Source organism: Bubalus bubalis, chromosome 15 (assembly GCF_019923935.1).
Source record: "Bubalus bubalis isolate 160015118507 breed Murrah chromosome 15, NDDB_SH_1, whole genome shotgun sequence".
In the NCBI taxonomy this organism is placed as follows: Eukaryota; Metazoa; Chordata; class Mammalia; order Artiodactyla; family Bovidae; genus Bubalus; species Bubalus bubalis.
This window is the reverse complement of record NC_059171.1, coordinates 73,870,588-73,897,614: the sequence shown is the minus strand read 5'-3', so window position 1 is coordinate 73,897,614 and position 27,027 is coordinate 73,870,588. Positions and strand designations below refer to the sequence as shown.

Here is a 27,027-nt window from a genome sequence, read left to right as displayed (position 1 = left end):
GCCTGTGGGGATGCTGGGGTGACTGCTGGCTTTCCTGGGAGGTGATTGATCTGGGGGAGGAGGGAGGGGCAGGAAGGGCGCTAACACTGCCCGTCCCATCTGGAGCCAGGCACCATCTGATAAGTAATCTCACGCAGTCTCAAGGTGACTGTCCTAGAAGAGCTTTGTTTTCTTTCTTTGGCAGAGGGGGAGCTGGGTGGGTGAGGGGAACAGTGATTCATCTGCTCAAGGCCCCCCAGTTGGTGTTTGATGAGGCTGCACCCCCCCCAAGCTCTGACTCCACTGTCCATTTCCTTCCATCGGATACCAGTAAAGGAGGGGAAATAGGAAAGCAAAACAGTGAGTGAATCACCTAGTGAATTACTCATCTTTTGTTCTGAGTCAGCCTGGCCTCGCCCTCTCACTCCAGGGACAGAGTGCGCTCGTATGTGTTGGTGGATGGGAGATGGAGTGCTGAAGCCAGTCTCTGGCCCTGGGTGTGGGAAGTTTGGGTGGCAAGGGCACTGCTGGGTGCTGGGAGCCTTAGCACAGTGGTTCTCATCGCCAGTGGCACAATGGCACTACCCAGGGGGGCTCTTTAAAATCATGATGCCCACACCACACCCCAGTATCTGGGGGTGGACCTGGGCTTTGGTATTTTTACTTTTTTATTTTTTGACCTTGGTAGCTCCGCAGGTGAATCCAGTTTGCAGCCAAGATTGGGACCATTTGCCTCCGGAAGTTGTTCACAGTCTCCTGGGAGGTTTGGGAGGTGGGGGCAAAGATGGACAGTGGGTGGCTGTGCTGGCCCCACCCGCAGACTCTGGCACCCCTTCCTTATTCGATTTCTTTATAGCTGATTGAAGGACCAGCTTCTGATCAGATGCGGAAGCTGGCCGAGCCTCCTTCACCATTCAGACTTTCGGGTCCATTCAGGCATGACCTGGTCGTCTTTCCTCTTATTGAGGGACTTCTGGGAATTTAGGTCACCTTGCTGTGCCATCCAGACCTTTACTGTTCTCGCTCCACCCCTGGTCAGCTTCCTGGGAGCAAGGACAGGGGGCCATGCCTTGTTGTAACCCCACTGATGTACCATCACTAACCTGTGTTCATTATGAGTGAATGAATCAATGGGTAGAGGGATGGAAATCAGGTGGGGTTAGCCCTACTCTGTATCGGGCTTCTCCCATGTATCAGGTACTTGACATCCAAACCACCCAAAAAGGTGGGCATTATTCATTGCATTTTCCTTGATGAGGAAACTGACATTTAAAAAGGTTAAGCAGTTTCCCTAAACCCATTGTGTTGGTTGATTATGTTGCTGAGGTTTGAACTTAGGTTGTCAAGCTTCAAACACCATGTGTGGGTTTTCTGTTCCTTTACTCATCAGAGGGGGGAGTCAGAGCTTGAAACTAGCCCTGCCCCTCAAACTCTGAGGATAACCCTAGACAAAGCTAAGGGGACGTTTACAAAGGAAATTTGAAGCAATATTCAAGAGCAACTGATCACATTTTATGCTCTTGTGAAATTCTTTGTTTAGCCTCAGCCATCATACAGAGTTGGTTTGATCAAGCTCCTTACGTGACGTGCCCATGGTCACGTAGCCAGCAAGTGGCAGAGCCAGGATTCAAAACCCCAAGTCTGTCTGCCTGTAAATTTCATGATCCTTCCAGCAAACCACACTGCCCTCAATCCTGACCCAGTTGCATTGAATGCAGACTCATGTTTGCACAACCAAAATAGCCAAACAGTTTAATTCGGAGGTCACTCTCTGCCCACAGATGTATTTAGCTTGGCTCAAGGAGTGTTTTTTAAAAAATGTTTTGAATGCATTGCCAGAATTACAAATCATACATGAACCTGGATTTTGTTTTCTGGATTCTCTTGAAAGGTATGTAGGCTAGACCAGATCAGGCTCCCTTTTCTGCCTGACCTCAGTGGCTAAAGTTTACGTTCATTAGTCTGCCGTAGTCCCCACCATCCCCTCTTTGAGTCGTTTACGGCACTGTTGCAACTTATTTTTTACTGCCTTGTCCTGGCCTGATTACAAGCACATCGCTAAGGACAGATTTAGCCTGTCCTGGGGAATGTCCATTGGTTGTTGGCCATCTGCTAACAGATTTTTCTATGTAAATAACCTCTTCTTTCTTTTTCCCCTCTGGACCCCAAATATCTCCTTCTCTATAGCTCTCAGACCCTGGACTCTCTTCTTTACTGCATTAGGGTTCCATGAATTTAGACACTGTGGCAGTATTTCTGAAAAGATAGTCCATAGAACATGGGGGAATTGTGTGTGTGTGTGTGTCTGTGTGTGTATGGTGTACAGGTGGGTGATTGGCTAAAAATCTGCCTGGAAAAAATTATTCACTGTGTGAATAAGTTTAAAAAGTTTTCCTATGATAGCTCTGTTTTTGGAATTTCACAATGGATGTGGACATTTGACACCTCTGAAAAAGTCTGTTCCCCTTGTTGAACCTTATTTATTCCAATGTCTGTAGACCTCTGTGACTGGAGAACCCTTGGCCCGTGTCATATTTATTACAGTATCCTGAAATCCACCGTCTTCTTTCCAAATGCAAGGAAAAAAGCTACACGGAGACTCATGATGAGGGGGAACCGAGAGGCTATGTTGAGTAAAGAGGTGACATATAAAGAGGTAGGGGAGTGGAGTAGAGCTAGGTGATTTTCCAGGTCCTGGGTGGTAGAGACAGGCTGGAGAGGCCCTTGTGGGCCTGCAGAGTCTATGGGTCCAGGAGAGAATGTCTGTAAAATTGTGGTTCCTGCCATGTGAGGTGTCAGTGCAACTTTAAAGACTCATATAGTCACTCCTTGGAAAGTTATGACCAACCTAGAGAGCATATTCAAAAGCAGAGACATTACTTTGCCAAAGGTCTGTCTGGTCAAGGCTATGGTTTTTCCAGTGGTCACGTATGGATGTGAGAGTTGGACTGTGAAGAAGGCTGAGCACCGAAGAATTGATGCTTTTGAACTGTGGTGTTGGAGAAGACTCCTGAGAGTCCCTTGGACTGCAAGGAGATCCAACCAGTCCATTCTGAAGGAGATCAGCCCTGGGATTTCTTTGGAAGGAATGATGCTAAAGCTGAAACTCCAGCACTTTGGCCACCTCATGCAAAGAGTTGACTCATTGGAAAAGACTCTGATGCTGGGAGGGATTGGGGGCAGGAGGAGAAGGGGACGACAGAAGATGAGATGGCTGGATGGCATCACTGACTTGATGGATGTGAGTCTCAGTGAACTCCGGGAGTTGGTGATGGACAGGGAGGCCTGGCATGCTGCAATTCATGGGGTCGCAGAGAGTCGGACACAACTGAGTGACTGATCTGATCTGATAGTCACAATGAGTTGCCTTGAAGGACAGCTGTAAATGAGGAAAGAAAGGAAACAGTCTTGTAGAAGTGGAGGGGACTCTGGTGCAAGAGGGTTCAGCCTGGTCTCCTCACCTGGGTGCGGGGAGAGAGTATGTGAGCGACTGTATACTTTGGCCGTCAGTCTCAGAGCCGAGTTGTGAGCGTCACCCAGGGAGCTCGTTGAAAGTTGTCAATTCCCACCCCCACTGCCAAAGAACTGGAGTGAGTGGGGTGGGGCTCAGAAAAACATTTTTAACCAACATGTCAGATGATTCTATACAGATGGAATCTGCAAGCTCTCTTTGAACACACTAGTTTGTGGGGCTAATAACAAGTCTCCATAAAAGGGGGAAACATGGAAAGATGGGGGAATCAGTGATGGTTACTTGGAACGCAAGATGACTTGATATGAAGGTTGAAGCAGGAATTAATGTCAAAAGAGCAGAAAGTGCTCATAGATTAACCATAAATCCATAAGTATCTTGACTTGAAATTATATGTATAACCCTCATCAATGACACTTCAGGAAATATGAGTTAGCTGAAGATAAGAGAGCCTGCTGTGTGTGAACATGCAGAGTTATAGGCATGCGGAAAGCTTGATTCAGACTTAAGGGAAGGAGTTCTTGAGTTTATGAGGCTTTGTGTAACTTTTCAGAAGTTAAGCTGCTGCCATGATGCCTATTTGGGCTTCCCTGGTGGCTCAGATGGTAAAGAATCTGCCTGAATGCAGGAGACCCGGGTCCAATCCCTGCGTTGGGAAGATCCCCTGGAGAAGGGAATGGCTACCCACTCCAGTACTCTGGCCTGGAAAATTCTGTGGACTGTATAGTCCCTGGGGTCTCAAAGAGTTGGACATGATTGAGCAACTTTCACATCACTTCCTGATGCCAGTTTACCTCTTTTCATCATACTGATCATGTATATTGAATAAATGCTCATATGATTCAAGATCATTTGATTCAAGGCCAGCCCAGACCAGAAAGCCTCAGAAAGGGGGTCTCTGGGAACAACAAAGGAAATGATATAACCCTTTGAAGAGCAAACAAATAACAAAAAGCAATAGCCTCTCCCCCAGCATGGGGCTATTATAAAGACCAAGAGTAAAGAAAGAACCAAAGCAAGTAGAAACTCCAGGAAAAACAAAAAACTTCATAATGAAGGAAATTCAATCAAGTTTACTACCTCATGCTTCAGCAAAAACCATTTACATTGTCCTAATATTGTACATAGTGGTCAAATAGTGGTTTATAATAAAAAATATGACAATGATATTGGAAGCTGGGGGGCGCCGTGTCAGGCAGTATTAAGGAGCTAAGTCATCAGCTATCATATAGGATCATGCACAATTATAGATTGTGCACAGTTGGTATTTTAAGCTGATCAAGATATAACAGAAGAGATGCATTGAATAGTTGCAATTACCAGAAGAAAGGGCCGAAAAGTTAAAGACTGTAGTGAACTAGAGAAATGTGGGTGGGTGGTAGGAAGAGATGATTTCAGGCTGCTGCTTTTTGTTCTTTCAAGGTTACTGTATGTTTTAATACCAGATTATGTTCACTGACAATGTTACTAAAATATCTGGAGCTCTGCAGGGTCCTGGTGCCTCTGGGAGGTCACGGGTGGCCTGCAAAGTGTTCTACCACGAGGAGAACAGAACCAGGCTTAGGTATCTCCTGGTGGATCCTTCTTCCCTGGACTCATCCACGGATGGAGGCCAGAGAAGACAAGGTCCAGATGCAAGAGGAATGCTGCATCCCTCCCTACTCAGCCTCTGGCCAGTCATCATGGACTGGGGTTGGGCGGAGTGGGTTTGGGTACCTCCTGCAGAACCAAGCCTGGCCAGAGGAAGGGCTATGGATGGCGGGGGGTGCTGCGGGCCAGAGCTGGGGGCTGGGGCTGGCCGATGGTGGGCGGGGTCTCACTTACGTGCACATACGCCTACTGCGTACCTCGGGTGGTCCCCGCTGTAGTCGCAGTAGAGGCCGCGGTGGGGATCGCAGACCGCAGCCTCTGTGCAGTTGTCCCCCAGCTGCTGGGCACACATCTTGCAGCACTCGCAGCCATCCGTGATGAGGCTGACGCCCAGCGGGCAGCGCGGCGGGGCCGCTGGGCACTCGCACGGCCACTTGCAGAACTGGGGGCGTGAGGAGGTGTCCTCCAGCGGGGCTGGGGTGGGGCCCATGGCTGTGGGAGCTGGAGGGAGGGCCTGCGGGGGAGAGAAGACGTAAAGGAGGCTGCCCGGAAGAGGGGTCCCAGGCCAAAGGCCGGCGGTCGCCTCCCCATCTTCACGGGGTTCCAAAGGTTTATGTCACATTCCATTTCTCTGCCGTGCTTTGGGTGGCCAGACACCTCCTGTCTCCTCACTAGCATGGAGGAGCTGGCATTAGCAGACGTGAAGCCAGCTGCCCAAATTCCCCTGCTTGGGCGTGCTGGGTCAGGCTCCATGTCAGCTCTCTGAGCCCATGAGTGTCTCCTTCCCCTCTGATCATCCCGAAACCTGGGAGGTCAGTGAGTTGGCCTCCTTTGCAGATGAGAGAGCTGCGGCTTTGAGAAAATGCCTTTTGATGAGTCACGCTGTGGGTGCAGCCCCAAAACCCGACTCTCTCTCCACCCCATCGCCCTTTTCTTTCTGTCCTAAGGATCCACCCTCTCTGTGCTAAGGGTCCTTAAGAGCTGACTCATATGTTTTTTTTTAAATTGAAGTATAGTTGATTTACACTGTTGGATTAGTTTAACGTATATTCAGTTACATATATTAACTGTATTCATTTTACATATGTGTATACTGTGTACACAGTCAGTTACACACAGTGATTCATATTAGTAGGTTGGTTGGTTGGTTGATCAGAGGCTAAGTCGTGTCTGACTCTTTGCCACCACTTGGACTGTAGCCTGCCAGGCTCCTCTGTCCACAGGATTTTCCAGGCAAGAATACTGGAGTGGGTTGTCTTTTTCCTTCTCCAGGGGATCTTCCTGACCCAAGATCGAACCTGTGTCTCCTCCATTGGCAGGCAGAGTCTTCACTGCTGAACCTGCAGGAAAGCCCTTTATACATAGTCTGTGTGTGTTAATCCCAAACTCCTAATTTATCCCTCCCTCTTTCCCTTTGGTAACTGTGAATTTGTTTTCTATGCCTGTGGGTCTATTTCTATTTTTTTAATAAGTTCATTTGTATCTTCTTTACAGCTTCCACATATAGACAACATGCATATGTACAGCCAGGATTCGGCCAGCCGACCTGCCATCCTATTATTATCATTATTATTAATTCCTTTCCCCTCTGAGCACCGGGAAGGGGCTGCAGGGGGTGGCAGTGGCAGCGGGTGTCCAGCCTCGTGGCTCCTGCTGCTGGCTTGCTGTGCCCCCATGGGGAGAGGACTGATCCTGTGTCCAGTGCCAGCCCTGTAGAGAGGGCTCTGATTTTGTGCTGTGTGGTGGACACCCACTCCACTTCTCTCCACCCGTGCTCCTTCCCAGAGCCCCATTCCCATCCACAGGCAATATATTCATCTCTATCCTGGCAGATATGATGGACAAGACAACAAGCGCATGGGGAAAGGGAAATAAGCCCCAAAGAGCATTTCTGTGCTGCAGATGAGGCTGATGGAAAGGGAGGCGGCTCTGGGGCCAGTATTACCAGCTTCAAACTGCCTGTATCTCAGAGATCCAGTCACCTGCCCAGCCCCTCCATCCTGGCCCCTCACTCTTTACCCTGGAGGAAACCTCGGCCCAGAGAGGAGGAGAATTGCCTGAGGATGGAGAGTGAGGACTGTAAGCACCTCCCAGCAATTTCCCCACCCCCAGGCCAGTGGTCCCTGCTGGAGACGCTCCTGTCTGGGGCTTCTCAGCAGTGACTCCTGAATTCTGGGGTTAGCAGAGGTGGGGGACCCCACAGACCATCCCCTCCATCCTGAACCAGAGGAACCCTGCTCTGTGGGTTTAAAGATCTGCATTTCATTCTTTGAACAAAACAGATGCTGAGCTATTTAGACAGATTCTTTTCCCTCTTCCTGGAGAGGAAAAGAAAGAAAAAGAAAGTGAAGTCGCTCAGTCGTGTCTGACTCTTTGCGAACCCATGGACTGTAGCCTGCCAGGATTCTCCATCCTTGGGATTTTCCAGGCAAGAGCACTGGAGTGGGTTGCCATTTCCTTCTGCTGGAGAGGAAACCGAGACCCAAAGAGGCAGAGGGTGTCCAAGATGACATGGCCACATCATGGCCTAGATACCAGTGACTCTCCCAGCCCTCATCTCTGCACCCTTGGCCTCTGCCCACTCTTTCAGTCACTCAATGAACATTTGCTGAGCTAGTTCACCGTCTTGCTTCTGTATTAAGCATTTGAAGATGAACTTAAGCATCTCCTGTGTGTACGGGACCATGGCTTATGAGAGAGACAGACAATAAAGGTGATTTATTACAACGTGAGGTTGCATGGAGAGTGGGGGCACCAGGGCAGCCCCAGGAGCCCTCCAACCACCAGCGCAGGAAGCTCTCTGCTGAGGTGAGTGGTCTGCATCCCTGCGCCCTTGGCTGTAAGAACCAGAGGCCAGAAGAGGTGGTGCAGATTGAACGGCTGGATTAGTTGGGCTCTGGGTTCTAAGTTTGGCACAAGACAAGTGCAGTAAATGTTGATTTGAAAAAGGGCCTTTGAAAGTCAAAAACGCAAACCTTGATTTGAGGTTTTTATCACCTCTGTACTTGGATTCAAGTGCTGGCGGGGGACAGATTGCTTTGGGGTTGGCAGTGCTGGTCCGTTTTCATCTGGAATTCATTTGGTTTGCTTACACTTGTTTGATTTTCCTCAAAAAACACATGGCAGAGCAAAACATCACACCCGTAAATCAATGAACCCACACACAGGCACGCACTCACACTCTCCTCTTTCTGGCTTCATGGAGAGAGACTTGTCCTAGTCAGATTGTAACACTGGAGGCCCGGAGATTTATGAGACCCCCTCCCCCACCTCCGGGCCATCTCTGACAGCTCCTAGACCCTAGAGACCTATTCTTGGCACAGCAAACAAAAAAAACCCCTCTCCTCCAGAAGGCTTGCATGCCTTTTCCAGGTTGCTTTAGAAGTAGTGCTTCCTTCACAGGAATGTGAGCTTGTAAAGGGCAGTGTCTGCGCCTTACTTCTATCTGTGGGCCTGAAACATGGTGCATGACCCATAGCAGGGCGATGGGAGTGTCACCTGGTGGGATGGGGGATTGTTGACTCCAAAGGACTTTGGTACCAGTTCCTTGACTTTTCAGGACCTACCATCTTGGAGCCTTTTCTTTTCCAAGTTTGAGTGTCAAGAAGACAGCATGGGATCCAAAACAGTCAGAAGAGGGTTCCCTCTGTGTAGTTTTGACCTTCCTGTAGTTCCTGACCTTCCTGAGCCTCAACATCCTTGTCTGTGAAATGGTCACAATAATGCCCCCTTGGGGAATTGTCGGGAGGGTGGGGGCATTGTGTACACAGAAGCACTGTGTGTGCAAACACTCAAGAGCAAGACTTTTGCGCTTGCACTGCCATGCTTGTGCACACCTCCCTCACCCACAGGGCCCATCGCAGGGCCTGGGGGTCTGCACCCTTTGAGCTGAGCTGGGATGGGTTCCACAGGGTCACCACCCATCCTGCTGTTTCCATACCAAGTTACAGCTCCCCAGAAGGAAGCCTGCTTTTCAGTTCCGGCTGGGCGCCCCAAGGCACAGAGCTTCTCAAGGGAAGCCCCAGTGGAAACCCCTCTTTGGAGGAGTGAAGCAGGTGAGGGCGGCCTTGGGACGCTGGAGGGAAAGGGGCAGGATCCTCTGAGCCAAGCCCTTGCAGTTGGCGCCATCTAGTGGTAGGAAAAGCTCCCAGCCCTAGGAGGTCCTTGATGAGAGCGGAGGGTGGGAGGGCTTTTAAAGGCAGGGCCTGAGGTCTCCTGGGATAGGTGCATGAGCCTCTGAATCCCGACCGCCTTGTCTAGCACCCACATCCCAGGGAAGGTGAGTGCACACACACACACACACACACACACACACGCATGGACCTTGTAAGATACAGGTGCCTGGAGTCCACTTGGAATCCTCAGCTTCAACTCTTCTCTGCTGGGCCCGGAATCTATAATTCATCCTGCGTCCCTGGTGATTCTTGTGGGAATGGGAACCGTGTCTTAGAGAACTGGGCCAGGGGAGTGTAAGGTGGGGGGAGGTTCTAGGTCATTTTCCTTTCCTAATGCGTGGCTTTTCTAGAACTGCACTTACATGCCTACCCTGCTGGCTGCTTGATCAGCCTGGACACAAAACAGCCCAGGCTGGCCCTCAGAACACACGCCGTTCTGTGGTTTCATGGGGTGGCACCGGGCTCCGTGAGCGGGCCTCGTGTAGTTAACTGAGAATGGTTTACTTTGCTTTTCATGCTTTGTGAGAAAGACTGAAAAGCAACAACAACAACAAAAATAAAATTTAAAAAATGACTAGCTCCCCATGGTAAGCTAAATATCTGCTGGGGACTGAATGTTATGTTGCCCACAGATCCGTATGTTGGCATTCTAACCGCTCTAAAGGTGGTCTTAGTGTGTGTATACGTGCGCTCAGTCATGTCCGACTCTTTGCAACCCTATGGACTGTAGGCAGCCAGGTTCTTCAGTCCATGGGTTTCTCCAGGCAAGAATACTGGAGTGGGTTGCCATTTCCTCCTCCAGAGGATCTTCCTGACCCAGGGACTGAACCTGCATCTTCTGCATTGGCAGCTGGGTTCTTTACCATTTGAGCCACAAGGTGGAGCCTCTGGGGGTGATTGGATCATGTGGGTGGACCCCTCATGGATTAGTGCCCTTTTGAAAGGGACCCCAGAGAGCTCCCTCATCCCTTCCACCATGTGAAGACACAGCAAGTAGATGCAGACTATGAAAAGGGTTAGGGTTAGGTTAGAATGTGACCATGCCGGCCTTGACTGTGGATTTTGAGCCTCCAGAGCTGTGGGCAACAAGACTGTAAGCTGCCCAGTGTGTGTGGTGTTTTCCTACAGCAGCCCAGGTGGACCGAGACCGTGCCCGATACTACATCCTCTGGACAGGAGGGCACTCAGTGGGCAGGTTCAAAGCAATCCATTCAATCATAGTTACTGGACAAACTTAAGCAGATTAAATTTAAGAAGGGAAAAACTAGAAGAATGTTCAATCGAAGACCCCATAGGAAACGCCGTGTGTATAATTTGGGGGTGATGTTTAGAAGTGGGCAGTGACAGAATTTTCTGATGTTCTCCAACTCCCTGAAAATAGATCCAAGAACATGTAAATCTATCCTTTGACTTTTACCAACAGTTTCACTTCATTTTTACAAAAATGGGTGGTGATGGGTATGGTAGCAGAGAGTAGGAGGCTGGTGGTGGTGGGGTGCCACCCAGGAGACCTTTATCATCCCAATAGATGAGGGAGCTGAACCCCACCGTCCTCGGAAGGTGTGTGCAGTTCATCGATGAGTGGGGCCCTGGGACCAGGAGGTAAGGGCGGGGCATCTGCAGTGAGCAAGCCCATTTCCCGAGGCTGTGTGACCTGGGTCTGGGCTCGCCCTCTCTGAGCGTCTGTGTGCTCGTGTGTAAAGCAGTAACGATAACAACATCCTCCAGCAGCCCTAATGAGCAGTTATAGTCTTTCCCCTATTTCACAGATGAGGAAACTGAGGCTCAGGGTGTTGAAGTAACTTGCTCAGGGTTTTGAAGCTGGGAAAGTGTCCCAGAATGTCCCTCCAGGGGACTTGTCACCAGGCTGCCCTACTTCCTCATTCATTCACATTTGTATTCAGTCATTTATTCCTCCATCCTCCCATCACACACTATGCACTAAGCACGTCCTGCATGGCTGGGCTGGTATTCAGATGGACGCATGGCGGTCCTTACCCCCACGGCAGTCACAGTACAGACACATTTATAAGATTGCAACATAGGGTGGTGAGAGCTGCAATGCACTTGAGCCCAAGTTGCCAGGGGTCCCCTAAAGAGGATATGGGAGACTCTTGTGGAGTTTTCAGGGACAGGATGCTGTTTCTTAACGCCCAAGTGCCCAGCACTGCCCCTGGCACGCCCCGGGCAAGTGCTCCATGAACAGAATAGTCCGGAGCTTAGCTTGCTCATGTGTGGGCAGCCGCACCCAGATGCTCCACCAGGGGGCAGGGTTGAGACAGGAATGGCCTGAGCTGGCCCCAGCTGGGCCCTGGGGGCTTTAAGGAAAGGGTTCCCTATTTGGAAGCAGTTTCTGCTCATTCCTTCACTGATAAGAGAGGTCTGGGGGCAGTGGGAGGATGTGGACACAGGCCTGGGCCCAGAGCTGGGGGCACGCTGTGGTCTGCCCTTCCTGACGCTCTTATATCTTTGATGTAACAGGCAGCTACCACGTGGGTTGGTGGACACATTTTCTGAGCTCCTCCTCCTCTGAGTGTATCCCTCGGCATCTGTACCCGGGGCCTGGGTGGGGATGCCCTGCAGTGGAGCCTCTGTCTTGGGCAGCTCTTAGCTCAGCCCCTGCAGGACACCTGGCCTGAATGTTCAGAGGATCCAGCCGTGCTAAGTCTTCCATGCTCACTCCCACACCGTCAGCAGGATCTCCAGGGACCTGGAGACCCAGGCACTGACTCAGCGCTGGCCAGGCTGCCCGTTGTGGCTGATGGAAGGTTTGTTGAGATTTTCTGTTAATTGGTTTTATCAACATGCAGTCTTGTGAGCTTCTGGTTGGGAAAGTAACCTTTATATGGAGAAGATAGAAGCGGCAAGAAGCCAGAGTTCTTTCCAAACGATAAACCCTCAGGCATTCTTTCATTTATCAAATATATGTAAAGCATCTCCGGAGTTCTCAGTACAAAACCTGAGGGAGCGGCCAGCCTCCCGAGCAGCCAGGAGCACGAACAAGGCAATTGCCTTACAAAGCAAAGGTCCAGACACCAGCCCCCTGGGACATCCCACCCCCCGCCCCGCCACAGCATTTTTGTAACCAAGTAGAATGGATTCTACACTTTTAAAAAGTTGTAAAAAACAAAAAAGAATATTCCATGGAAATCCTATAGTCCACAAAGCTTAGAATTTTTACTATCTGGTCTTTTTAAGGAATGATCACTTCCCTGGTGGTCCAGTGGTTGAGAATCTGCTTGCCAATACATGGGACACCGGTTCAATTCCTGGTCCGGGAAGATCCCACATGCTGTGGGGCAACTAAACCCATGCGTCACAACTACTGAAGCCCACGTGCCCTGGGGCCTGTGCTCTGCAACAAGAGAAGCCAACACAGTGAGGAGCCCACGTACGGCCGCAGAGAGTAGCCCCTGCTCACTCCAACTAGAGAAAGCCAGCACGCAGCAATAAAGACCCTGCGCAGCCAATTAACTGATAAATAAAAAAGGAAATGGTCACTAACTTCTGTTATATAGTGACGGAGCTATAAGTAAGCTAAAACCCTGACAGAGTGCATAGCAAGTGATGGGCATCTCTATCAGGGTTACATATAATCAAAGTGTTCATTCTGTCAGAGGTGTGTTCAAACATTTACACATTTGGGAGAATAATAGAATGAATCTCATATACCTACCTCTGCTTCAATAATTATTAACCCTCCGTAATCTTGTTTCCTGTTCCTCCTACCTACACACATACTTTCTCATTCTTGAGGATTTCAAGGCAAATCTCAGACCTCATGATTTTACCCGAAATTCCTCAGAGAGTGTCTCTAAAATACGGAGAGTTTAAAAAAAATACCAGTTTTCATACCAATGCAGTTGGTCACAATTTCGTAATTTTCTCTGTAGCGAATACTTAGTCCACAATCAAACTTCACTATCTCAAAGCTTCAAAAAACAATCAGATGGTTTCTTTGAATCAAGAGCAAAATGGTATACACGGTCTGCATTTTGCCTTTTGTGCCTCTTCTAATGAGTTTCTGCTCTAAGTCATCTAATCCTCATGCCAACCCTGAGATAGGCTGTGTGTATAGTCATCTCCCCCAGTTTACAGATGAGTAAACTGAGCCACAGAAAGGTCAGATCAATTGCCCAAGGCCACACGCAAGCGGCAGAGTTGGGATTTGAGCCCAGTATCAGTCTCTTAAGGCATCACACTCAGGAGCCCCACTGTGGGTTTTCTCAGCAGAGTCTAGGAGGGGCTGCAAGAGCTGGATGAGGAGGGAAGGGGTGGGGCTGTGGAAGCAGGGAGGACTTCCTGGAGGAGGAACCATTTGCTCTGCATCTTTAAAGGATGAGTGAGAATAGACCAGAAAGGCAGAGAGAGGGTCCAAGCAGAGGAATGGCAAGAGCAGGGAGCGAGCAGGAGCTGCAGCATGGCATGGTGCAGGAGTGACCAGAGGTCACCGTTGCCAGGACTTAGGGTCCAAGGACACAGAGAAGGCAGACAGGGGCCACAGCAAGATGACCTGAGGGCCATGCCTGGGGTGTGTGAACCTGCTGGGGGAAGATGGGGACTTTTCCTGAGTCAGTCAATCCATCCCCAATGCCAGGCGATGACCGGAACAACCGTGCGAGGGCTGCTGGTGGTCCCCGTTTGAGAGATGGGGAAACTGATGTCCACCAAGCTTAAAGACACAGTCAGAAAATAACACACTTAGCTCTGACTGTGGGCCTCGTCCTCCTCCTATGAACTCCAAGGGACCCTTTCTAGCCCAATTTCCAGCTCATTCGATTCACTGGGAGGAACAGAGAGCCGTCATCCCAGGCTTGACTGTGATGGTAGCCATGGGCCAGCCAGGGAAGGGACCAGCCCTGGAGCAACAGCCAGGACAGACACGGGTGGGAGAAGTTGCCTGCGTTAAGTTCAGGCCTGTTCTGCTTAATATAAGGGAGGAGGCACCAGTTGTCCGGTAGAACAGAGGTGCCCATCTTCAGCTCCTGCGGCCAGACCTGCAGCGGGGGTCCCTGGGTTCCAGTCCCCAGATCTGCAGTGGGGGTCCCTGGGTTCCAGCCCCCAGATCTGGAGTAGGGGTTCCTGGGTTCCAGTCCCAAGATCTGGAGTGGGGGTCCCTGGGTTCCAGTCCCCAGATCTGGAGTAGGGGTTCCTGGGTTCCAGTCCCCAGATCTGGAGTAGGGGTTCCTGGGTTCCAGTCCCCAGATCTGGAGTGTGGGTCCCTGGGTTCCAGCCCCCATGCTGAGACTGGCTCCAGGTGAGCCGCTTGCTCCCCGACAAGGCAGGCTGGGGTGAGGCAAGCTCTCTGGCGCCATCCGGCTCTGATGTCGCCGGCTCGCTAAGTTGGCCTCAGATAAGGTCTCCCCTCCCTCCACGGCTGGAGCCCAAGCCCTCCCTCTTCCTCCTCCTGGATGGGGCCCTGACTCAGGCAGGGAGCACAGGACATGGGCAAGGGGCTGGCCCACAGGACCCCCTGGAGGGGTGACCCCCCCCCCGCCCCACACCCGGCCCTGCGTGGGGACCTCAGGTGTGTTCTTGAAGCCTGGATCGCAGGGAGGTAATTAAACTGTGCCTCAGTTTCCAGCTCAGTAAAGCGGGGATGATACAGGATCCTGCCAGTGACTCTGATGCCTGTGGTCCTCAGAGCACCATGAGGGCCCCACGAGTGCTGGCACTTTGATCCTTTCAGAGCTGAAGTTTGCATGTGTCAGGACACGGCTACTTGGAGTATGGGGCCAGAAACAGGTGGTGCGTGAGTGTGTGTGTGTGTGCGCACGTGTGTGTGTGTGTGTCTGTGTTGGGGGAGGCAGATTTGAACAGCAAAGGCAGCAGTAGGAAGGACAGATAGACAGATAAACAGCTGCCCCCCAACCCCCCACCATCCACGCAGCACCCACCCATCAGCTTCTGCGGTCCAGGAGCTCAGAAAAGCTGATAAGGCCACATTTGCAACCCCAAAGTACTCCCATAGTCACTCTCTCATCGCGACCCCCAAGCTCCTTTCCGACACATGCTCAGCACCCGGCCTGCGGTCTGCGTCTGTCACTAGGGCTCCGCAAGTGGGACTCTCAGTCCCTTGAGTGGAAGAGAAGCTGAGGCCTGGCAGGGAGCGGGGAGCTGGCCTTTAGCCCCCTGGCTGTGCGCTACCACCGTCCCTGGGCCCCCACTGCATCCTGCTGAGGGTGCGGGCAGAGCGGCTTTCTTGACTCCACTTTCAGAGAAAGAGATCGAGGCTCAGAGACCAAACCCCGAGCCTGGACTAGAGCGGAGTCTTCTGACTCCTCGTTCTGGGCTCAGGAAGCAAGCCTGTGGTTGCAGCTCACTCGGTCAGTCCTCTCAGCAACCAGCTCCAGGCTTCTTTGTCAGAGTCCCTCCTTCCCGCTCCCAGCACAAAGCCTCCACTTAGAAAGGCCGGTGCGGCTCTGCTCTCCCCTCCACCCTACTCAGCCACCCAGGTTGGCTTCTGGTTCTGTTTATTAATTCACCCATGCATCGGGCACCTATACCAAGTGTTACAGTGACAGCAAGCTGAGTAGAGACAGTGCCAGGTCCCCAAGTGCCAGCACAGCTGGGGGCAGGCACAGCACGTGCCAAGGCCCGGGGTTTGTCTTGCAGGAGGACAGGGTGTCAGGAAGGCAGCTCACAGGAGAGGCAGGGCTGGCTGAGAGCACCAGCTGAGGGTGTGTTTCTTCCCCCCTGAGTGAGAACAAGGACTGTGAGGGCCCGTGGTGGGATGCCAGCTGCGCTAGCTGGCGCGGGAGGCTGAAGGAAGCTTCTCAGAGGGGTACCGGTTACAAAGACATTGTTCCACGAATCGAGAAGGTGGGGAAGGCATTTCAGGCAGAAGGGACAGCAAGGGCAAGTACACAGAGGTGGAACACTCGAGTGTTTGGGAGGATGGCCCTCAAAGTTGGAAAGAAGGTGAAGGAGGGCTGTCCCAGAGGGTGAGGCTGGAAACCACGGTTAGGCTCGTCTCAGAGGAGGCAGTACAGTGATGTTCATGGAGCGCCGTCTGCTCCAGGCTCTGTACTCAGCACGACCCATTCAGAGGTGGATGTCCTGGGGTCATGGATGAGGAAACTGAGGCTCAGAAAGCTCGAGGTGATCTCCTGTCTGAATTCAAACTCTGTGGTTGACTCCACCTCATTCCAAGAGCAAAATCCATTCTCTTACCGCCAAGCTTCATGTGTGGACTCGCACTTGTGGTCCAGTGGGAATCCTGTGAGCTGTTGGGACGGAGGGCTCAGCCAAAACAGGGTCCAGCTCCTCCTGGCAGCAGGGAGGAGTGGGGAGCTGGAGGCACTGGGTGGGGAGGTTAGGGTGGAAAATGGCCCCAGGTTTCTGACGGTGGGGGGTGCAGATGGAGGCATTACTCATGGAGATGGGGACGCAGGTGGGACCAGGCTCTTCAATGGTATTTACAAGGATGCTTCTCAAGCTTGCAAGACCTCAAGGATTGAGTGTGGTGAAAAGTGTTAAGACTCCGGAGTCCTGGGCACCTGCACAGCCCACTCAGCAGTGCCGGGGGGGCTGGCATTGGTCTTTGCTGTAGCATCTGGGGATCCTAAGGACCAGGCCTGACCAGGTACCACTGAGATGGTGGGACCCTGGGAGATTCAGCTGGTGGTATGTTTTCCAGTTTTATGAAACCAGGGGGTACACTCTGAGGGTCGAAAGAGGAGACGCGGGCCAAAGGGAGAATATCTGGGGACACCTTGAAGGGAGAACACACATGTAGAGGGACATCCCAGAACCTCGACTTTTGGGGTGCCAGGCCAGCAATGCTCCTAATGGAGGGGCAATGGCAGGAGTCCCCCCTAAGAATCACAGCAATGAGCCCTGCTTCTGGCCCCCCATGAATGAGTGTGGCCCTAGGACGGGGTTGTGGCTCCAGCTGGAAGCAAGTTTGGGGTCAAGTCCAACCTCCTCATTTTCAGTATTAGCAAATGAGTGCCACGAGGGCGAGTGGCTTGTCTAAAGTGACAGAGATGACTAGATGACCAACTCTCTGGACAAGTCCATCCTTCTCCAAGAGCAGGATCCAAATTCCAGCGCTCTCAGGATGCTCCCTCCCCCTTCAGACCAGCTCCTCCCTTCTCCCACCCAGCTCTGGGCAAGATCAGGGCACATGGCCTTTCTCTGCACCCTGAGACTCAACACAGGTTCTGGGATGGGGAGAGGGAGGGAGGGCCCCTCCCTTCCTGTTCTTCAGGCCCAGAATCTCTTTCCTTCTCTCCTGCTCTCATCCCCACCAAGGCTGAGCAGAGTCATGGTCCCTGCCCCAAGCCTGGACTTGCCTCCTGATTAGGGGGACGGGGTGAGCAGATTTTATCACCTCCCCTGGAATGCCCATCACTCACATCCGAGAGGCCCTGTTCCTTCTCTGCTTCTGTCTCTCTTCCCCCACCCTTCCCCCCCCGGATGGAAGGAGGAGGAGGAGAGCTGGCAGATTATCAGGAAGTCAAGGCTGGAGGAGAGACCAGAGTCTCTCAATTCAATGGTTTTAGAAACGATGTGTGCATAAGAATTATCAAGGTGTCAATTCATGTACGCTGGTGAGGGTGGGGAGGTCTCCCCAGGGATTCAGGCTCTGGGGCCCCAGAACTGATTTTTTCTCTCTCTCTTTCTCTCGCAGTCCTCTAAGCTTCCCTATTAGATTTTCAACACACTCCTCTGAGCTAAAATCTGTCTCCAACACATGAGCCATCCTTGATGGTGGGGACTGAGCTGACAGACTCTGATCACTTTTCTAGAAACAGGGTGGGGCTGGGCACAGAGCAGGCCTGTTAGCATCCATGGAACAAGTGAACGGACGAGCTAAGGAAATCTCAGGCATTGTCAACCTGACTCAGGGTTGGAAGACGCAAATCTCAAACCATCATCATCCTAATCACCGCCATCGTGTTATCATCGCCACCAACAGCAGCACCATCGGCATCATCACCGTCATCATTACCACCAGCAGCAGCACCATCAGGACCATCAGCATCATCACCGTCATTATTACCACCATCACCATCAGCATCACCGTCATCATTACCACCACCAGCAGCACCATCAGCATCACCGTCATCATGACCACCACCAGCAGCACCATCAGGACCATCAGCATCATCACCGTCATCATTACCACCATCACCATCAGCATCACCATCATCATTACCACCATCAGCATCACCGTCATCATGACCACCACCAGCAGCACCATCAGGACCATCAGCATCATCACCGTCATCATTACCACCACCACCACCAGCACCAGCAGCACCATCGGCATCATCACCATCATCATCGTATTTTCTTCTCCTATCTGATAACCCAGAAGTCTTCCTTGACTCCCTCTACATGTGCTGAGAAGCTGGCCAGGACTTGGAACCCTTGCGATCTTCCGAAGATCAGCTCAGCAGTGAACCCAGCACTGTCCGCCAATTGCTCTGCCCCTCTTCTTGCCCACCTGGTACTGAGCCTGGGGTCTTGATAAACCTCTGACCACTCGTTCGGATTGGCGCGCTTGTCTGCAGCCAGTGCTTCCACTCAAGATGGGATGCCCCTCCCCTGCTGTTCGGAAGGAGGGTCAGTTCCCACTCCCCCTAGGCTGTGCTGGGTCTTCGTGTGCTTTACCTCTCTTTCACTCTTTAATCATGCCAAGAGGATTAGTACCCAAGAAGCAAGTACTAATGTTATGCCTTTTTTATAGATGAGAAAACTAGCTCAGAGAGGCTAGGTTACTCGTCTGAGGGTGCACAGCTTGGAAGGAGGGGAGCTCAGTATTTCCCCCTCCCCACTATAACCTTTCTATGTACCCTTGTGCCTTTTCAGGCCAACTCAGTCTAGTCAAACATAACGGGAGTTCCAGATGGAATTGTATATTTTCCAGCAGTCATACCAAAAAGCAAAGGTGAAATTTATTTTAATAATATACTTCATTTGGCCCGATATATTAACAGTATTATCATTATTATCAATATCATTATCAGTATTATCAACACAGTGTCAATAGAAAAAAATCATCATGAGAATTTTGCAGTCTTATATTCACACTGTGGATTTTACTCTTACAGCTCAGTTGGGGCCAGCCACATTTCAGGGGCTCAAGGACCTCATGTGGCAAGTGGCTACTGGCTGGACGATGTAATGAGCCTGGTCTAGACTGTCACGAGCCCGCCTTGTAGGTGTGCGGTTTTCAAGTGAGTTGATGTATGTAGATGCTTGGGATTGGGTGCCTAGTGAGTGCTGGGTCAGTGTAAGCTCTCATCATCATTCATGTTTCTGAGACATGGGAGGTGTTGAATGACTGACCGACGCGCTGAAGCCCCGCCCCAAACATCCGCAGTTGCAGGGTTCTCTTGAGAGCATTCTTAGCCTGCTTTACTTCCTGGGTTGAGGTTGGCATCCTTCCCGTCTCCTCCCCGGATCCCACCCTGGGCCACGGCTGGCTCACCTCCCCGCCCCATCATGTAACCTACGGGGTGTGTAGCAGCCCCTCCCCACGTTCAGAGAGATGGCAAAGGTTCCTGAGAGGAATTCCAGGGTTTCTGTTTGTACAGACAGCCTCCTGGCGTTTGGCTGCTTTGCTGGCATGGGGCAGGGGCCTTTCCTGAAACCTGGGGAGGGGAGGGGAGTCCACAGACGGCCTGGGGGTGCTGCTTAGCCTGAGGTCAGGATCTGGTCTCCGACAGAGCCCTGTTCTCATGCCCAGTCCAGAGGGCGAGCCCTGGCCAAGGGCCGTGCCCAGGTGGGAAGTGTCTGTCCCGGCCATGCTCTTGCCAGCATCCTGGGCCAGCGGCCAGCAGGAGGGGCTCAGAGCCGGGAGCAGAGCGTCCAAATTGCCGGAAGGGGCTCTGGGCAGGGATCTGGTGGGTGTAGGGCCTGGGGTGGGGTTTGAAATGCTAGCTCAGGTCCCCGCTATAGACAGGGGATATAAAGAAGGCATCTCGCCAATGCTCCTGCAATCTTTTAGAAGGGAATGTGCCACTTATCCGGAGCCACATTATCCTGTAGTCGATTCCATAGGCTGAGAGTGGGTTTGTGTTTCACACCCAGCTCAAGCATCCTCACGCCATGGGGATCTATACTTTCAGACAAGCCACAGTCACTTACACACACACACACACACACACACACACGCACTTGTACCCCTGTGCACACCCACACACATTTCTATGGGAGAAGAGACATGAGTCTCAGCCTTACACAGACTATCAGAGACCTCACATGTGCCCCAGAATTTATTAGCACAGCATTTGTGTTCAGTCCCTGGGTTGGGAAGATCTGGAGAAGGAAATGGCAACCCACTCCAGTCTTCTTGCCTGGAAAATCCCATGGATGGAGGAAGCTGGTAGGCTATAGGTTCCATGGGATCGCAGAGTCGGACATGACTGAGCGACTTCACTTTCTTTGTGTACTGGTCATGTGCCACTGATACACTTTCCTCGATCAGCTCTGTGTTCACTCCTCGGCCCCGGGGAACTCGCGGGGGGCTCAGGTTGTCAGCCCCGATTAACAAGAGAAGAGGAGGTCCAAGTGGTTAAGGGACCAGCCAGTGGAAGGCCTGTACCCAGCCTCGCTCTCCCGGATGGCATCACCCCTGTCGCCTCTCGTTCCCATGGAGAGGCTGTTCCCTGCCTCTCCAGCCTAATAGGCTTGGTAGGGGTGGGGACCCTGTGCTTCTCACGTCTGCACAAGGACATGGGCCAGGGAGGCAGGAGGCTGCCCTGCTGAGAGCTGACCTAGGTTCAAATGTCAGTCCCACTGATTGCTAGCTGTGTGACCTCGGGCAAGTTACTGAACCTCTCTGAGCTTGAGTTTTTAATCTACAAAGAAGGATGATTATATCTGCTTAACAGTGTTGCTATGAGAATTTAGGAGACGCTTAATAAAGACTCATAAGAGAGTAGACTGGAAACATATACACTCCCATACAAAACAGATAGCCAGTGGGGATTTGCTGTATGACTCAGGGAACTCAAACTGGGGCTCTATGACAACCTAGAGGGGTGGGATGGGGTGGGAGGTGAGAGGGAGGTTCAAGAGGGAGGGGAGATGTGTATACCGATGGCTGATTCATGTTGATGTACAGCAGAAGCCAACACAATAATGTAAAGCAATTATCCTCAAATTAAAGATAATTAAATTTTTAAAAATATCATTTGGATGAACTGAGGAAGGTCTTATGTATATAAATAGATAGCATTTGACGCAGCAACGCCCCCACCCCCAAAAATGTAGGCCCTTTCTCTTAGCACGAGGGAAGTCCTCAGTACATGTAGAAGGGGGAATAAAAAAAGCAAAGAGATGGAGAAACAAGGCCTGCCTGTGGTTCACCTTTATCATATGTTACATTCCCGAACATACTTGGCTGTGTTTCTGAGCTCTCCGCCCTGTCCAGCTCCTGGATTTATCTCTTCCTGCGCTGGCTTCTTCCTCCTTCAATTACAAAACTTTGATAATGTTTTACTCTCTGATGCTAAGCTTTCTTGGCAGTTCTCACCGAATTTTTTCTTCCATATAAACATTTATCACCATTTTTTTTTCCTTTAAACACCCCCAGGACCCTGAGTGGACTCACAGTGCCCTTATATGTGAGTTTGGGGAGGATGAACATGGCTGGAACCTGGCTCTAAAGCAAAGTGCAGGTTGACAGTATGTGTCTCGCAGCCCTCGCTGGGGGCATTAAGGCTCTGTCTGGGGTGCTCCTGAATCACACAGCAGTGTTAGGGGATTACCGTGGGTCCCCAGAGATGGTCCCAGTCAGGGGGAGAGGAGAGGTACCCCGTCTCCTCTCGGAAGCCTTCCCTCAATCCTGCTGTTGGATTCCCAGCTCCTGTGCTGCACATCCCCTCAGCTGAGCCTGTGGACCTGTAGCCCCTCTTTCCCAGGGGAGAAAGTACCTCCCTTCTGAGGAGGTGCTCGGTGTTCCCATGTACTTGGACACCCCTCCCCACAACATCTCTCTCTCCTCCTCCTCACTCAGACCTCGCTACCATACCCCTCTCACCTCTTCTCCATCCACCCCCTGTCCTCCCAGACACAGCAGCTCTGAAATAGAAGCTGCTATGGCACCTCCTGGTTGCTCGGATCTGCAGGAAAGAGTGGCATTTGGCAAAAAAATCTAAGTTTGAACGCTTCCACTTACTGATGGTGAGACCCTGGGCAAGTCCCCGGCTTGCGCTTGTCTCTATTTCTTTCATTCATAAAATGGAATTAATATCCTTTTTATTTGGTTCAGCACCAATTAGTAGGCGAGAGCCACACAAGGCAGGGAGGATTCAACAGCGAGTCATCAGCTCTACCTGCCTGCATCGTGCACTCTACCATGCTTGGAGGAACACCCATCTCCCAGCGCCTATGAGCAACTGGCCCGTGGTCAGCTCTGAGCCTCAGATCTGGTTGAATCAGAACCTGTGTCTTTGAGCCCACGGGCAGGTAGCTTACCCCCTCCAGCCTCAGTTTCCTCATCTGGAAATGGGGCACATCAAATCCCAAGAAAGCTGTCTGTGGGAGTGGGTAATGAACTCCCTCCAGCCGCCTTCCACCAGCCTCTTGGCCTCACTCCTGGCAGCAGGCCCTGGCCTGGGCCGTGGGCTCTTGGATTCAGAAGCTCTTTGCAGCTGCCCACCTCCTGCCCGCCCTGTGCCTGCTCCCCGCCCCGAGCCCGCTGCCTGGCTCCGTGCTGCCACGTGTCTCGCTCCCTGGCTTCTCGGAGGTGCAGACCTTCCTCCCTTCCCCTCGGTGTGCCCCAGGATGGAGGTGGGAGACAGAGAACGCTCTGGGTCCCCCTGAACCAGCGGGTATCTTCTATAGGACCCAAACGTGCATGCTTCATAAACTGTAGAGAGCTGTGCAAGCCCAAGGCGGTTGTGGTTGGAGAATCCTCACGAGTCCTGTGGCACAAGTGAGTGCTTTTGTTGAAAGCTGGCCTTTTCCTTCCAACTTTCCTTGGTCCTTTCCACCCGCTCTTGTAGTATCTCCAACACTTGGAGACTCATTTTCCAAACCCAAAGGCTAGAAGTCTAACAACAATCTTCCTCACTTTACGCTGCTCAGAGAGTGTGAGTGACTAGCTCGAGGTCACACAGTGAGTCTGGGCAGACCTCTGCTTGGAGTCCAGGCCCCCTGACTACCATTTCCTCCAAGTACCCCCTTTCTACTGCATTTCAGGTGGGAAATAAAGGGCATAGAAGTCCTGTTTGGTTTGATTCCCGAGGTACTGGCTGTGATCCCCGTCCTGCCAGGACCAGCTGTCCCCAGCAGCCCGACTCCTCACCCTGGGGCTCACCCTGGCTCCTCAGCGGACACTTCCCTGCCCGCCCCCCAACATTGCAGCCCTTCTCATCCCGCCCACCCGCACAGCAGAGCGGGTGGGGACGGTGCCCCTCGGGGCAGGACTCACCGTGGCCAAGGTGCTGCCCGCTGCTGCTGCTGCCGCCACTGCCACCAGCGTCCAGGGCAGTAACCACCTCATGCCTGGAGGTCGGTGGCCAAGGCATCTACGGAGTAGCCCAGAGGATCCCGCCACTTCTCGGGGGAGTTGGACCGAGACTGACCTGGCCCATCAGAAGTGCCAGATACGCCTCTTCCCGCAGCCCTCGAGGGGTTTTATTAAAGCAAGATCTGACGTCAGGGTTAAGGACAAACCCTGCATTTTCCTCTGAAAAACTTTTCCTGTCTCTTTCTTTTTTTTTTTCTTTCTTCCCTCTGTCCCCACCTCCAACCCAAGCTTGGCCAGCCTCCCCGGCTCTGACAGCTCTTAAAGGGAAAGTTACAGGGCTGTGATTTCACACCGGGGGTGGTAAAACCTCACAGAAGGAGCCGGGGACATCCTCCCTGGGCATTTCTCAAAGGTGGGGAGGGGGAGCCAGTGGAGGGTACCAGGTGGAGGCGGAGATCCAGTTTCAGGGCCTGGCTCTGGCAGGGGCTTTGAAAGCGCTCCCAGTGGAGAAAATCAACTCCCTCCCATTCCCTCCGGCTGCTCCTACTTCTGGTTTGCATTTGTCATCTTTCACTCCTCTCTCTCTCTGGCTGCAAGAAAAGAGGATGGCTTTAGTCCACTGATCTCGAAATGGTAGGAATTCACAAATGAGCTCAGAACTGGAGCCCGTGATACCATCATTACCCCCTCTACAAATTAAAGCCCTGGTTTCAATTTGTGGGCATTCCCTCCCCTGCTCTTAGCCTGAAGACTTGGGTACTGGCGGGCTACAGTTCATGGGGTCGCAAAGGGTCAGACATGACTGAGCGACTAACACACACACACCCTTGGGTACTGGGGCTGTCTCCTGCATCTGGGTGCTTGTAGTCCCTGGTGGGTTCGGGGTGCCTGGCCGTTATGCTCTGCAGCACACTTGCCACACCGGTAAGGGGGTCTCCTTTGGAGCCTGGTCTGCCCTCGTCCAGCCCCCTTACCCTCACGTGGACCTTAGCCACAGACTCCTGTTGGTTGGTTACTGACCACCCTTTTCAGAGCCACCAGAGCGAACCTTGGCGAATAGAACTAAGGTGATGGCATTCTCCCGGTCCCAGCCTCCCTAAGCCTGCCCATTGACTTAGCATGGAATTCCCAGTCCTGGCGTGGCCTCTGGGCCAGCCGCCTCCCTGATCTCTTTTTTTCTCTTGCCTCTCCCTCCTCTGCACTGCACTTAGCCTCGGTGGACCCCGTGCTGCTTGTCTCATTCCCCAGCAAACTTCCATCCCTGCACCTCAGTGGAAGCCCTCTCCCCTGCGATTTTCATAATACTCACGCCATGTCTTCCCTTTCCCTGTAACTTAAACAAGGGGATGCTGAACCACGTGTGGCTGCTTGGAAGCGGTAGCAGGTTTGTGTCTGTGGAGGGAGTTTATGACCATGTCTATGGTCATAAGGTAAGAGGTGGCTCTGATGATTTCTCCATTCATTGACCTAAGGGTGGGCCTCTTTATCCAATTCTGGCCAATGAAACAGAAAGAGAAATTTGTGGGGTACTCCTAGAAAGGATTTCATTCCTCAGGAGGTGGAACAAACTTCTCTACCCATTGTTTTTTCCCTTGAGTTCAAAGGTGATGGCTGGAGTTGCAGCAACCATTTTGCGCATACAAGTCACAAGCTGGAGGATGAAAAGTTAACGTGCTGAGGACGGTAGGAGAGAAGGAGGGAGAGAGCCTGGGTCCTTGGAACCAAAGCTGGACCTTCAGACTTCCCATGTATGGATTAGAGATTAAGAGTAATTTGTTCCTTGAGCCAGATGCATCCTAACTAACATATGGGATTCATAGAAATCATGTATATAAAGTGGCAGTGAAGATATCTGTCACATAGAAAGTATCCAATAAGTGTCAGTTCTCGTTTTATTCTCATGAACATACCTGATGCTCTTAGAGACGAATTCTCTGAGGCAAGCACTGCACAAAAGTGTGATTAAAGGAATCACCACAAGGTGGATAGTATTACCGTTCTATGTTATGAGGAAGGGGAAATGGGAACTCAGAGACGCCAGGCCCTAAATTAGTGGCAGGCAGGAGGTTGGAGCCAAAGTCTTTGAACCCTGACAACAACCGAACACTTCCAAGCAGGCTTGACCTGCCAAAGTCCCTCAGTGTTCTGTACTAAGATGAAGCTGAACCCAGAGAACGCCAGAGTGGCCTTCAGGAAATCTGATTGCAACAAGCATTTGCAATAGATAGACCGACTCATAAGGCTCCCTGGCTGCTCAGATGGTAAAGTGTCCACCTGCAATGCAGGAGACTCGGGTTCGATCCCTGGGTTGGGAAGATCCCCGGGAGAAGGAAATGGCAACCCACTCCAGTATTCTTGCCTGGAGAGTCCCACGGACAGTCCATGGGGTTTCAAAAAGTCGAACACAACTGAGTGACTAATACTTTCACCCCAAATTATGATCGAAATACTGGCCCCTTGTGCCTGCTGGTGAAGCCAGGACGGTTCAGCTGGCCCCACGGGCGGCTGCCATTCTTCAATGCCAAGGAAACCTGGAGTGAGGTGACACGGTGTCCCGGGCAGGGCAGCAGGTTAGGAGGAGAAACACCTGGGGCACCACCACAGCTCTGCGGCTCGCTGGTGAGCCTTGGACAGCCAGCAGTCTCTCTGTGCTTCAGTTTGCCTGCTTGAAGGAATAGGATCAAATTAGCGCCTACCCAAGTGATCACTAGGAGGCCAGAAGCAGACAACTCAGTGCATCCCAGCATTTGTGGATGGAGGAGCCGGGATGGGCCACAGCCCAGGCTGGTCTGATTGAGTGGTGGCCTTGTGTCCATTCTGTGTCAGGGGTTAGGCGTCTTGGCAGACCTCATGATGCAGCCCAGGGTCAGGGTGTCTGGGGTCGGTCAGCCTTGGTGAGTGGGGGTCCAGGGTCAGGCATTTCCTGCTTGTGAGTTTGGAAATCTCTAAGTGACTAGCCGGTGGTGCCAGAAATAGTAGCTGCATTTATGGAGCATCTATCGTGTTCCTGCAGACCTTTGCCATCTCATCGAATCCTTGTCTCAGGATTCTTACGCCCATATTACAGATGAGAAAACGGAGGCATAGAAAGACAAGATTACTTCCTCCAGTCATCAGGCTTCTGCATGGCAAAATTGTCATCAGAACTTAGACCTCTGTGCTGTACTTAGTTGCTCAGCCGTGTCTGACTCTTTGTGACCCCATGGACTGTCTGCCAGGCTCCTCTGTCCATGGGGATTCTCCAGGCAAGAATACTGGAGTGGGTTACCATGCCCTCCTTCAGGGGATCTTCCCAACCCAGGGATCGAACCTAGGTCTCCCACATGACAGGCAGATTCTTTACTGTCTGAGCTACCAAGGAAGCCCAGACCTATGTGGCC

General features: G+C 51.9%; 1 protein-coding gene across 2 annotated transcripts in view; it reads right to left on the bottom strand.

The window, feature by feature from the left end:
- Window positions 1–23,938, bottom strand: part of CCN4 (cellular communication network factor 4) — a 31,222-nt gene extending 7,284 nt beyond the window's left edge. Inside the window, exons 1-2 of one of the 2 annotated variants that reach the window (XM_044928860.2) lie at window positions 23,609–23,938; window positions 5,276–5,555 (exon numbers count right to left, since the gene is read on the bottom strand). In XM_044928860.2, coding sequence (XP_044784795.2) covers window positions 5,276–5,555; window positions 23,609–23,680 — 352 coding nt within the window. In that variant the 5' untranslated portion in view covers window positions 23,681–23,938. The remainder of the gene's footprint in view (window positions 1–5,275; window positions 5,556–23,608) is intronic. The other variant, XM_025265562.3, reaches the window with a different exon arrangement.
- Window positions 23,939–27,027: the final 3,089 nt, after the last annotated feature.